Source organism: Mirounga leonina, unplaced genomic scaffold (assembly GCF_011800145.1).
Source record: "Mirounga leonina isolate KUSES-001 unplaced genomic scaffold, KU_Mleo_1.0 Mir_201, whole genome shotgun sequence".
NCBI classification, from domain to species: Eukaryota; Metazoa; Chordata; class Mammalia; order Carnivora; family Phocidae; genus Mirounga; species Mirounga leonina.
In genome coordinates this window covers 6,288,359-6,301,070 of record NW_023270504.1, presented here as the reverse complement: position 1 = coordinate 6,301,070, position 12,712 = coordinate 6,288,359, and the positions used below count along the sequence as shown (strand labels likewise).

Here is a 12,712-nt window from a genome sequence, read left to right as displayed (position 1 = left end):
TGTACACTAAAAGCTACTTTAATTTTTTTTTTTAAAGATTTTATTTATTTGAGAGAGAGACTGAGAGAGAGAGAGCATGAGAGGGGGGAGGGTCGGGAGGGTCAGAGGGAGAAGCAGACTCCCTGCCGAGCAGGGAGCCCGATGCGGGACTCGATCCAGGGACTCCAGGATCATGACCTGAGCCGAAGGCAGTTGCTTAACCAACTGAGCCACCCAGGCGCCCTACTTTAATTTTTTAAATCTTTTGCCTGTTTGAAAGGATGTAAGAAAGGAATGGCTAGCTGTATTCTTTCCTCTGAACTATAAAACACAGACTCTGAGGAAGGAAAGCAGAGATGTAATAACCATTGAAATTTGGGAGAGTAGCATATTGAGATATCTGTGACATTTGTAAGTAGTGTGCAACCCAGTATCATAATAGAAGGCTGGTTTTGATTTTATCTGTAAGTTCTTGTTAATCAACTTTGGGGATCCTTGATCTATAGTATATAGATTTTATACCAAGGATAAATTATTAGGCCATAGAAGGATTTACCCTATTATTTTCAAAATATTTTCTGACAAGATAATGTATGTATGCAATATAAAATTCAAAAGATTTGGAAGCACCAAGTTCAAGGTTATTCTGTTTTTCATTTAGCAGGATATTCATGTAACCAAATGTTTTTAGTAATTAATCCACTGTAACAGCGTAATGTAGGCTAATGTTCAGCCAGCAAGCACCACTTTGTGCCATTTCCTAATGGTGAAATACTTCTATAGCAGTTAGTGTATTAACAATTCTTCTGAAACACTTTAATGATTTTGTCCCATCCTCTGGGGCTTCTCCCTTACCCCGTACAATCAAGCTGGAGCTTGGCATTGCAGGAGGCCGTTGGCTCCTGCTCTATTACTGGAGATGGTACTTCTGATTGGTGCCCAATCTGGTAGATTTCAAATATTTTGCATATCACCTCCAATGCTATCACTTCTGTAATATATGGCTAACTTTTAACTGGAAAAGCACCCAATTCAAAGATCTTACCTTATCATCAATTTTATTCTTTTTATGATCAAGAGAAAACAAAAAGGAAAATTTAATCTTTGTCAGGATGTCCTCTAATAAAATTGGTTTGCATGAAACCTCTCTTAACTCTCTCCATGTTGATAGTTTTACAGTAGGAAAAAACATTCTTTTCTAATCTTTGAGATCTATATTTAGTGAATGATGAATCTTGATTAGTTTGGAGGGAAATTCTTCACTTTAATGATCTTAAATCTAGTAATTAAAAAAAAATAATGTTGATCCTAAGTTGAATCCACATAGCATCAATTTTATCATGAAAAAGTGAGGAATTTAGTTCTCAAAACCAGCAAGTGGTTAGAACAATCCTATTTTGAAGTATCAATATAAAGAATTAAATTAACAGTCATAATTTCATAGAACTCCTTTGTCATTGGCAGAGAAGAAACTCTATTATTCTCATTTATGAGAATGAGATTTATGAGATAAGGAATCTGAGACATAGAGGAACACAGTGCCGTTATCAAACACGTAAAAGCTGAGGAGTTTTACATAAAAGCCAGGTCACTCAAACCTTGATGCAGGGTTCTATTCAACAAATTATACTGCCTCCTTGGAACATTAATGCAAGTGCATTTAAGCCAAATATTTCCAACATTTAGATGGGTTCTTTTTCTCCATGGTGTCTGATATTTCAGAAAATGAGATGCATAGTTCTTTAGTGTAACCAGGTGCTTCGTTGTTTTAGTCACAATTCTTTTTTCCTTTCCTTTTCTTTCTTTTCCTTCTTTCTTTCTTCGCTGAAACTGTAGCCCTTAGTCAAGTCACAAGGAGCAATGTTGTAGCATCTGAGGGTGAGGCATATCCATATGGCAGCTTTTCAGAAGTTTAAAGTATCTGGAGGCAGACATGCAGAGCCTCTGTGCTGTACTTAATTTTAGAAACTTCTTAATTTTAATGTGTTGTCCATGGCACAAAAGAAATTTTCACTGGGAGACTTTTGTGGTGTTTGAGGTAACAACTCTTATGTTACTAGAATCCCTTAACAACAAGGCCAACAGGAATGATTCCCTCTGTCCTGAAGATTTTCTTTGGCTTTCACAGCTTCCAAAGCACTTTATAACATGGCTAGACTATATTGAATTTCCATGTTTAGATCTACACCCATAATTTAACATTTTTCTTTTTGAATTGTATAGTACCACGGCACTATAATTCAAATACATAGAAAAGCCTGAGGATCACTGCAATTCCAAATACTTGAGATCTGTAACGGGCTAAATTTTCAACAGACTCAACATGACCTTCTTAATTTTCCTTTTTTAAATGAAGGAAAAGGAAGAAAGAAATCTTCTGTTTTTTTAATCCATTCCCGCCCCCCATAATTTTAGGTAGTCATTTCTGTCCTATTTTCTAAAAAAAAGTATGAGTAAATCCATCACTATCAAGAAACATGCACCTTCATTCTCCCCAAGGGTTGAATTTACAGGGCCTAACTTCTGCCAGCCTGGGTAGCAGGAGACCATGAACCTAAACTTGAATTTGGACCCAGTTTTGAGTAAATGAAAGCCTGAGTCCAGATTGAAGTCTTTCTTCTAGAGAGTTATACTCCCTATTCCTTTTTACACTGCACTTTTAAATCACCTCTCAGTGATGGGTTTTAATCACATTATTTCTTTTTGTATCCCAACAAAATTTTCTAAAATGTCTAAATATTGTTTTCAGGGGTAGCCTAATATTCTCTTCTAAGAAATCCATCCATATGTATATACCTCAACTGGATTACTAGCTCACTGATCAGAGGCCTTTAAATACATACATACATATATGTATAATATCCGTTTATATGACATACGGTACCTCAAACTATCATTTTCTCCTCCACACTACAAGCCATCAGAGCTATAGATTGATGTTTTAGACCCCAAAATTGGCAAGAGATATTTTTGATTAGTCAAGAGTCATTGAACATTAAGACAAGTTGGAAACCAAACTCAACATTCGGAGCCAAATCTAGTCAGCTGCCATCATTTGGACACTATGTCTTCATTTTTATAGTCTTTGTTTCCAGTTAATTTATAAAATTAAGAAGGTTAAGTATTGTAGAAGAACTGCATGCTAATAGAGTGCCCAGATGAAGTTCAAGTAAGTATTACTTGCCAGATATACTTGTAATATATCTATGACACTTTTTGTGAGAATATAAAAAACACTCAGCTTGTTTTTGTTAGGATTAATCCTTCATCACCAGAGAGGAAAATTGCATTACTCTTACTTTTACTGGAAAAAAAAAATGTTTATGCATGGTACATTAATTATAAGTTCCTAATTTACTTGTATATGAGTAGCCCACAAAGATCAATGCTACATATTTTTATTTTCACAAATTGTCCATTGATGGAGAAAGCTTTGATAGCATTTGAATGCTTTTGGTACTTTGCGGTGCTGTTCAAAGATATTTAAAAAACAGATTATAGATGCTTCCTTGTTTAAATCCTTTAGGGGTTTTTCATTGCAGTTAGAATAGAATTAAAATGCCTTTTCATGGTTCTCTACCCACTTTTCTGATCTCTGATTCACTTTTCAGGTCTAGGGGTCAATAAGAACACACACCCTGTGGTGAGAAATTTGACCGGGTTAAGGATAAAAAGAAGTCAGCAATAGCTGAAGCATCTGATGGAATTCTCTAGTTCATATGATCCACCCTGGCCTTTTTGCTAGTTCTTGAGCTCATCAACCTTATTCCCACCCTTGGACTTTGCACTCTTTTCTTTGATGAAAATGTTCTTCCCCCAGACATTATATCTATATGACTGAATTTTTGTTCACTTGTGACATCTCAACTCTTTGTGCCTCTCCATAGAGCTCTTTCTTGACACTCCTTTCTAAAAATTTTGTTTTCCATTTTTTTTTCTTTTTATCCTGTTTTATTTTCTTTACAGCCTGTAACACCATCAGAAATGGTTTGCTGTCTACATTCCAAACTCCTTGTCCTCCCCACTCTCTGTATCCCCTTGCTAGTAATGTAAGTTCAGGAGAGTCAGGCTCTCGTCTATTTTGTTCACTCTGTATCCCCAGCTCCTAGAGCAGTGTCTAGAATAAAGTGTGCATTTGGTAAATATTAGTTGAATAAATGAAGAATGAACAAATAATTAAGTGGCTGTAAAAATAGTTCATAAAGAGAAATCTGCTTTATTGGGTTAAAGCAGCTAAGACAAACTAGGAACAAAAAGGGTGGACCTGAATTCAGTTCTTTATTCCACTGAGTCTTTTCATGTGTATTGGGGCATGTTTCTTTCTTTCTTTTTTTTTTTTAATTATGGATTAAAATGCTAATTTTTTTCTTTATTTTTTTTATGTTCAATTAGCCAGCATATAGTACATCATTAGTTTTTGATGTAGTGTTGAATGATTCATTAGTTGCGTATAACACCCAGTGCTTCTTAACCTCAGTGTCTGTTTCTTTATCTATAAAACAGGGATGTAGAGTTCATGGGAAAAAAAATGGATGAATTAGTTGGTGAAATGACTGAGATTCATCATTTTTCCAAATGTATCTCAGTCAAGGAGGCTCTCCTTTTGAATAACAAATTCGTATGCAATATGTTGGAAAAGTTGAGGTTATATTATAAGACGTGCTAATAGTTTAATAGCCTTGCAAAATTTAAAGTAATATTTTGCTTCAAAAGAGCACTTCACTAGGAAAAAAAAAAACATGAAAGTATCCCTTCAGAGTTTTAACTTACTCATGTCACAGATACCTTTTATTTTGCTTATTTTATTTTTTAGTTAAAAATTGGAAAAGATCTGAAATAAATTTTTAAAAAGCAAACTGTGATATTTTTTCAGGAAGGGTGAAATTGCACTTGATTTCAAATGACCCTTTACAACAATTAATCTATATTACTGTAGTCAAAAAGCTGAACTAAGAATATAATTACAGACATCATTAACATCAAAGTTTTAATAGTTTCTCTATGAAGAGGCAAATAATCAGGCTTGGACATGCCAAAATCATGACTTATTTCTTCAGTTCATTCAACACATATTTGTTTAATGTCTTCAGTGTGTTAGGTACTATTGTAAATGTATTGGGTAGGTATATCAGTGAAATAAACAAAGATTGTTATTCTTCTAGGGCTTAAATTTTAGACAGGCTGTTTATTCTATACTTTGCTTCCAGCTTGCTCCATAGCTTTATACCTTTCTCCATTTGTTAAGTATGACTCAGAGGATTGATACAGAAAATTTGGGTGGCTTTTAAAAATCATCTAATTACTGTTGACTAAAATTAGCTACAATGTGTTCTTTTGAGGTTATATACTAAATATCAACATGATATTAATATTTTGGAGACCATCTGGTTTTTAGACACATCTGCTTTGCAAATCTGGACAAGTTGTTTAATTTGATGGGGCTGGATCAAATCTATAAGAATTGGGCTATTTCAAAGGAGAAGAAAAATTGTGGATTTGCTGAGACAACGGACTGTATTTTAGATTGTAGTAGTCTACTTTGGCTATAGTCCTTTTAAATTTCAGCCTATATTTAATTCCATTAGAAATATATATCTACTTCTTACGGGTAATGGTTGGGTGGAGTGGTTTTGACTTAGTCTGTTTGTTTTCTATGAGTCTAATAATTGTAGAATTTATAATATACTTTTTCCTTCCAAGGATTTTGCAGTCCTTCACACACCTCATTTTATTTATTCAAAATTTCTTCCATGGGGTAGAAAGGATGGACATTTCTAGTCTCAAATAAGAACTTAAAAAATTAAAACCCCTGCTAGGGATTAAATGTATTTAGCAACAAATTTGGTAAATGAATGTGGTAGTTATAATTTGAAGCTTAGTGAACTTTCTAGTGAATATTGGTACCATTCATACTATGATTCTTTTTTCTTTCAAGGTTTTATTTAAATTCTAGTTAGTTACAGTATAGAGTAGTATTAGTTTCAGGGGTAGAACCTTCATGTCTCTTTTGTAGAGGAGTGTATTTAAGTAACTGAATGGCGCTAAGAAGAGAGGTTTAAACTATATAAAAGGCTGGGCACTTCTGCATAGCTTTTCACCACGCTCCATAACCATAGCTTTGACTCTTACTTGACTCATTATCCTATCGTGCCTGCCTCCTTGAAGTTTGGAAGAAAATGAGTATATGGTATACGAATCAATCACTAGAAAAAAATACTGTTCCATTGTGTTTCTTTTTTTTCTAAGATTTTATTTATTTATTTGAGAGAGAGAGCCAGCCACTCCCATGTGAGCAAGTAGGGAGAGGGACGGAGGGGGAGGGAGAAGGAAAGGGAGAGAATCTCAAACAAGATTGCAGATTCTCAGCACTGAGCACAGGGCTCAATGTAGGGGCTTAATCTCACCACCCTGAGATCATGACCTGAGCAGAAACCAAGAACTGCAAGCTTAACAACTGAGCACCCAGGCGCCCCTCCATTGTGTTTCTTAATTATGGTGAGAAAAGGTTTTAGTTAATTAATTTACCTGTTTCTCCAAAGGATATAATCTACTAAAAATCTGTATAATCTATATAATCTACTAAAATGGTGGGTTATTTGAAACCATGGCAAATAAGAAAGTGAAAACAGTTCTTTCCATTAAGCAAAATTCTGTCATATCCAAGTCCCCAAAAAAGAATGGCATTTTTCTATCTACAGAAGATGTCATGAATATACCGAAGAGAATTATCTGTAACTATAATGTTCTTTAAATTTTTTGAAGTCCAACAAATACTATATTATATTTTGCCAAAGGTAAATTATAATTTTACATTATCTAGTCACAGTGTAAGAGGTTAAATTTTGGGGCCTTATATAAATTAATCATTATGGAATCTTTAGAGGACATCTAATGTGTAAATGAAGGGCTGAAGCAGTTCTATTGAGCGCTTCTTTAAGTTTTAGTTAAACCCCAGTCAGAGCTTTATTTTCCCTTACTAATTTGCTAGTGATTATGCAACTTCAGAGTGACAGCTGTTGTAGCATCATCAGACAGTCTAACATTTGCAAAAGGTTAATTATCTGAAAATTTGAGACTTACCCGAAGGTTTAAAAAAATATTTTTGTCTCAGTTTTTAAAAATATGTGCATATTTATTTAGCTCCTTAATGCATGTTGTTTCCAACCAAGTAAATCTATTTTCAAAACAGAGATTATTTAAGAGATTTGGCTTATTTTTCTTTTCTTGGTGAGTGTGCCAAAGGTCTGTTTTCTATAAGACGTGTGTCTGTTTCAACTTACTATTTTGATTATGAGTAGTTTATTATCCAGATAGATCTTCAAAAATAGAATATTTGCTAAAGAATTCTTATGTATTTGGTTGCGTACATATTTTAGAATTATTTAGGATTTATAAATAGCCTGTAATATAATATTGGGAACACGTTAAGTATAACATATAATGCTTTAATAAAAAGGAAAGAAAAAAGATGATAATGTTCTAAGCATTTCCAATAAGGAAGTGAGTGGGTGGAACATCTTCAAATGCTGATTTGGCTTCCCTTAGAACAGTGTTAACGTCTTTATATTTAACCGACCCAGGTTCCAGCGTTTACAGTACCCACTTAAGTTTGTCCAGTCTCCCAGGTTTTATTACTTTTTATGAATACTGCCTTGAGATTCTGACTTCCACACTTTGACTTCTACCTTTTTATATTAGGGGCGTGAACTTCCTGGGGGGCAGTTCTTTTATGTATGAAATTGCTCAGAGTTTCCATCTGCTTTTACTTGACTTGTGGTCTTGAAGATCATGCTTGGCCCATGGGATATTACAGCGTGCCGAGAGGATGTGGAGTTTTGTCAGCCAGTGAAATATGTCTGTTTTTTTTTTTCTTTTTCTTTTTTCTTCAGCAGCTTTCATACACTCCTCATCCTGTGTGGTCTTCACTAAACTGAATTTTTATTTAACAGAACTACTCACCCTCTTTATCATCTTCTATGACTTGGTCTTTTTTAAGGAGAGGGTGTGTGGAAGTAACATCTGAGCCAAAAAACTGTAATGTTGGCAATAGGAAAACCTAAAACCGAAAGCTTAAAGTAGGTTATATATGAATGTGTTCAATATTCACAAAATGTGTATTTTGTAATGCAAAAGAGTATCATGTTTCAGATATGTACAACTGTCAAAAAAAATTCTCATGCCAACAGTAGACTCCAAGTTTTGTCTGTGATCCAAATGACTTTTTTGCTTGTTTTTAGGCACTACTGCAGTCTTCAGTTAAGCAACAAGTAGAAGCTATTGAAAAACAGTACATTTCTGCAATTGAGAAACAAGCACACAAGTGTGAAGAGTTGTTAAATACTCAGGTAATAAAATTGCACATCCATTATGTATTTATACTTTTCTTCTGACTCTCCTCCCCTGAGAGCTCTATAACTGTTTATTCAGTTTCGTGCCATTTACTTTCCTTGGTGTATTTTGGAGAAAAAAAAATATGCTTATGTAAACTTAATGTTAAAGTTTGGGAATTTTATGAAAGACTAAAAATAGAGCTGAAGGCCTAAAATATGTGGCTCTCCCACAAATTAATCATAATTCTTATGTTAATTTCTGTGTTTAAATATTATTCAACAAATGACAGAGGCAAAGAGATGACTATGAATGTATTATGGCATGTGAAATGATTTTTAGGAGTATAAGATTTATAAATAGTATTTGAATTTTGAAAGGCACTTATTCATGTTTGAGTTACCTTTCGTTGCATGTAGGCATTGGTCACTATTTGAATTTTTCACTGAATTTTTTGTTTCTTTTCTTGATTTAATGTTAAAGACATGATTAGCTGATTTACAGTGAACAATCAGTTGAAGAGCACTTATGGAGGTGTCGTAGTATAAGTAATATATTCAAGAAGTTCCCAACAACACTTTTAAATAACAAAAAATTTGGTAGGTGAAAATACAACCAGCTTTATTTAACAGAACTTTCTTATATCATGGGAAGAAAATATACTAAGAATTTGGAAAACAAAGTTAGGGGTAGAATTTAAATGGAGACTTAATAAATATGCCACCCCGTCACCGAGATCGGAATCAATTGTATTAAATTTTTTCAGTGTCATTTTAATAAATGGCTTGAAAGAGGAAATACACAGGGAATTTTATAAATTTGATATAACAATTATATTCTTTTGGGTGATGAAATACCAGGTCATCAGAAGTATGAAGTATATGACTTTATAAATGGACAGAAAAATCACAGTAATGAATTAAGGTCACAGAACTGTGAACAGCAGAAAGCATGTATTAGCCAAGGCAGGCCAGGTTATACTCTAAATTCTCTGGCTTCAGACAGCAAAGATTTATATCTTATGCATTCTATATATACACTGAGGATTGTCTTGGGGCTTGGTCCCAGGTCATTCTCACCCTAGGAACTGGCCTGGTAGTGTAGTTCCTATGTGGAACATTACCTGTGATCATTGCAGAGTGAAAAAGAGCTCAGTCAAATTTTCTAAGAGTAATTCAATATTCTGGACTGGAAATGACACTTCTACTCTCAATTTATATCCATACTGCTTCACCTCATCATAATGGGGCCAGGTAGTGAGATCCTACTATGAATCTGAAAGGGAGTGAGCAGGAAGTATTTGGTAAGCAGCATTAGTCACAGCACGTTTGGCTCTTCTGGTTGCCAAATATTCCCAATCTCCATCTTTTTTTTTTTTTTTAAAGATTTTATTTATTTATTTGAGAGAGAGAGAGAGAGCATGAGGGGGGGAGGGTCAGAGGGAGAAGCAGACTCCCTGCCGAGCAGGGAGCCCGATGTGGGACTCGATCCCGGGACTCCAGGATCATGACCTGAGCCGAAGGCAGTCGCTTAACCAACTGAGCCACCCAGGCGCCCCCCAATCTCCATCTTACAAGCAAATTTACTCAACTGTCTCCTTGGGAGAAAATCCAAAAGTTCTGACCTGCTATGGCCACAAGCTCAAAAGTCCAGGATCTTTAGATGATAGGTAGGGAATGACGTACCACAGTCTCTACATTATCAGGTCCAGATATATAGTCCCCTTTGACCTAAAGAATTAGAAACTAAAATATGTAAACAATGCATCATGGAACACTACATCAAAAACTGATGATGTAGTGTATGGTGACTAACATAATAAAAAAAAGTTATAAAAAAAATAGAAACTAAAATATGTGTTGTTTACCTTCAGCATATTTGGTACACAGTGGCAAGATAAAGGTATTTACTATAAATACTCTCAGTAGGAAGGATGAAGAATCAGAGATGCACAGCTATCATTAGTATGTAGCAATTCTAAAATCTCAATGGACAAGATTAAATAAGATCTCTCCTATGGGAATAGGATTGATCTTTGACCATGATTCTCTGTATAGGGTTTAGGCACAGAGTTTCTAGTCCATTGTTCTTTATGATCGTATAGATTTTAAATTTTTCAGTAACTTTGTTGGCTATATCTGAGTATTGGTGATGATACCATTTCTCAGCTTGCTTTTTGACTGTAGAAAATTGGGAGACATGGGTTATTTTATTTTATTTTATTTTTTTATGAATTCAAAGGACAATTTTTTATTTTTAAAAAATAGCCTGGAATCCTGTGGGGCTGCAGCCAGTGTACTTTTTTTTTTTTTATGTTATGTTAATCACCATACATTACATCATTAGTTTTTGATGTAGTATTCCATGATTCATTGTTTGTGTATAACACCCAGTGCTCCATTCAGTATGTGCCCTCTTTAATACCCATCACTGGGCTAACCCATTGCCCCACCCCCCTCCCCTCTAGAACCCTCAGTTTGTTTCTCAGAGTACATAATCTCTCATGGTTTGGGGAGACACGGGTCATTTTAGATAGCAAATAGTGACAGTTCAGGGTAATGGTTCTTTTGGCTCCTTACCTGTTTGCTTACAATCAGCTCCATTTGTCAAAGGAAACCCACAGTTATTTTAGAGACCTATTGCCTACATTTAATATGTTTATATACTTTTCACCCCTATACTTGCCTGTTTGTGTCGTTCTCTTTTTTTCTGATTAAAAATAACTTCATTTATCAAACCTGGGTTGAAGAAATTTCAATGGTCTCTTTTCTCCAAACCATTTGTTCCAAATGAAAGTATATACAGGACAGTCACAGCCTTATCGGGTCTGTGCTTGGAGACACTAATGGATTGAATCTTTAACAGTGGGTGTGGCTAACATACACTTGGTTTAAGACTTGCCGTAAGGTTGAATTTAGTTGGTCTTTGTTGCTCAAAGACCCTCTCAATTGTTTCTTTTAGAAGTTGAGGTTGAGAAGGTGGTTATTCCTGCAAGTCCTCAAATTGCTGAACTTTTTCTGTTACCCGTAATTCAATTCTTGTGAATTGTCTTTTCTTGTGAATTCATTGCTGAACTTGTCTTTTTCTTACGATGCCTTGTCAAAAATAGCCAGTAGCAGAGCTAATAAATGACTGCAGCACAGTAGTAGGCTAAAAGGTTAACACACAAAAATCAGTTGTGTTTCTATACACCTTTAATGAATATTCAAAAAAGAAATTAAGAGAGCAATTCAGTTTACAATTCCATCTTAAAGAATAATATATATAGCAGTAAATTTAACCAAGGAGGTGAGAGACTTGTCCACCGAAAACTACAAAACAGGACTGAAAGAAATTAAAAATAACCTAAGTAAGTAGAAGGACATCCCGTGTTCATCGATTGGAAACATTGGGTGAGGAGCACTCCAGGATTACCACAGGACATATAGAGGACCAGAAGCAGTTCAGTATAATGAAATGCTATTTAAAAACTAAACACTAAGAGGGGATATGATTACTAGGTAAAATCACATAAAGTGTAGAAATGGTGATCCCACACTTGTTTCTCTAATCATATTTCATTAGATGCCATTTGAAATTTTAAGTTAGTAAATTTAATTTAACAAAAATAATACTGGATGGTTCCTTAGAAATAGTTTAGCCTTTGTATGTGTGTGTGTGCGCACGTACATGCATACCTTTCTCTCTCTCTCTCTCTCTCTCTGTTTCTTTTTCAAATTAAGAATTTAAGGGAAAAGCAAGTAAACACACATTCAGAGTAATTACAAGCAGGTGCTCTGGAATCTGACTGCCTGCCTTTGTCACTTAACTGTGTTACTATGGAATGTCCTTAGCCTTTCTGTGCCTCATTTTTCTCATCTTTAGAATGTATACACAAGTAATTCCTACCTCATAGGATTGTTAGGAGTATTATATGACATCAGATTTGCATAGTGCTTAGAATAGAACCTGGCACATTCTAGGTGTTCAGCTGATATGGACTGAATTATCATCATCTTTGTTATTCTTGGTCACAATATTCTTGGTCAAGGTACGGCTACTCCCTTGTCTAGTATTTCAGTGCTAGGCCAACCTTTTGTCCATCCCTCTCTTCCTTATTTAATGAGGGCCTTTTATATGACTGACGTTCTGCTGGATTATATGGATGTAACATGAGCAGGACACAGTCCTTCTATTAATATTAAGCAGGTGGAAAACAACAATATGATTGTAAAACTGTGGTAAGTTATGATGAAATAAATGTTATATTAAAGAGGTATATAATTCCTTCATATTGGGTGAGGGACCACTTATTGGACTAATGGTGAGATCTTTCAGGGTTCATGGGTCTGAGTGAGGTCGGAACTGAGAATTTCACCTGAGACAGGTAGATGGGATAGCATATTCACAATCTATTAAATGAGGG

General features: G+C 34.9%; 1 protein-coding gene across 4 annotated transcripts in view; it reads left to right on the top strand.

The window, feature by feature from the left end:
• CCDC91 (coiled-coil domain containing 91) overlaps positions 1–12,712 on the top strand; it is a 344,660-nt gene that overhangs the window by 177,254 nt on the left and 154,694 nt on the right. For all 4 annotated transcript variants that reach the window (XM_035027989.1, XM_035027987.1, XM_035027988.1 and 1 more), the window contains exon 8: positions 8,217–8,324. In XM_035027989.1, the coding sequence (XP_034883880.1) occupies positions 8,217–8,324 (108 nt within the window). The remainder of the gene's footprint in view (positions 1–8,216; positions 8,325–12,712) is intronic.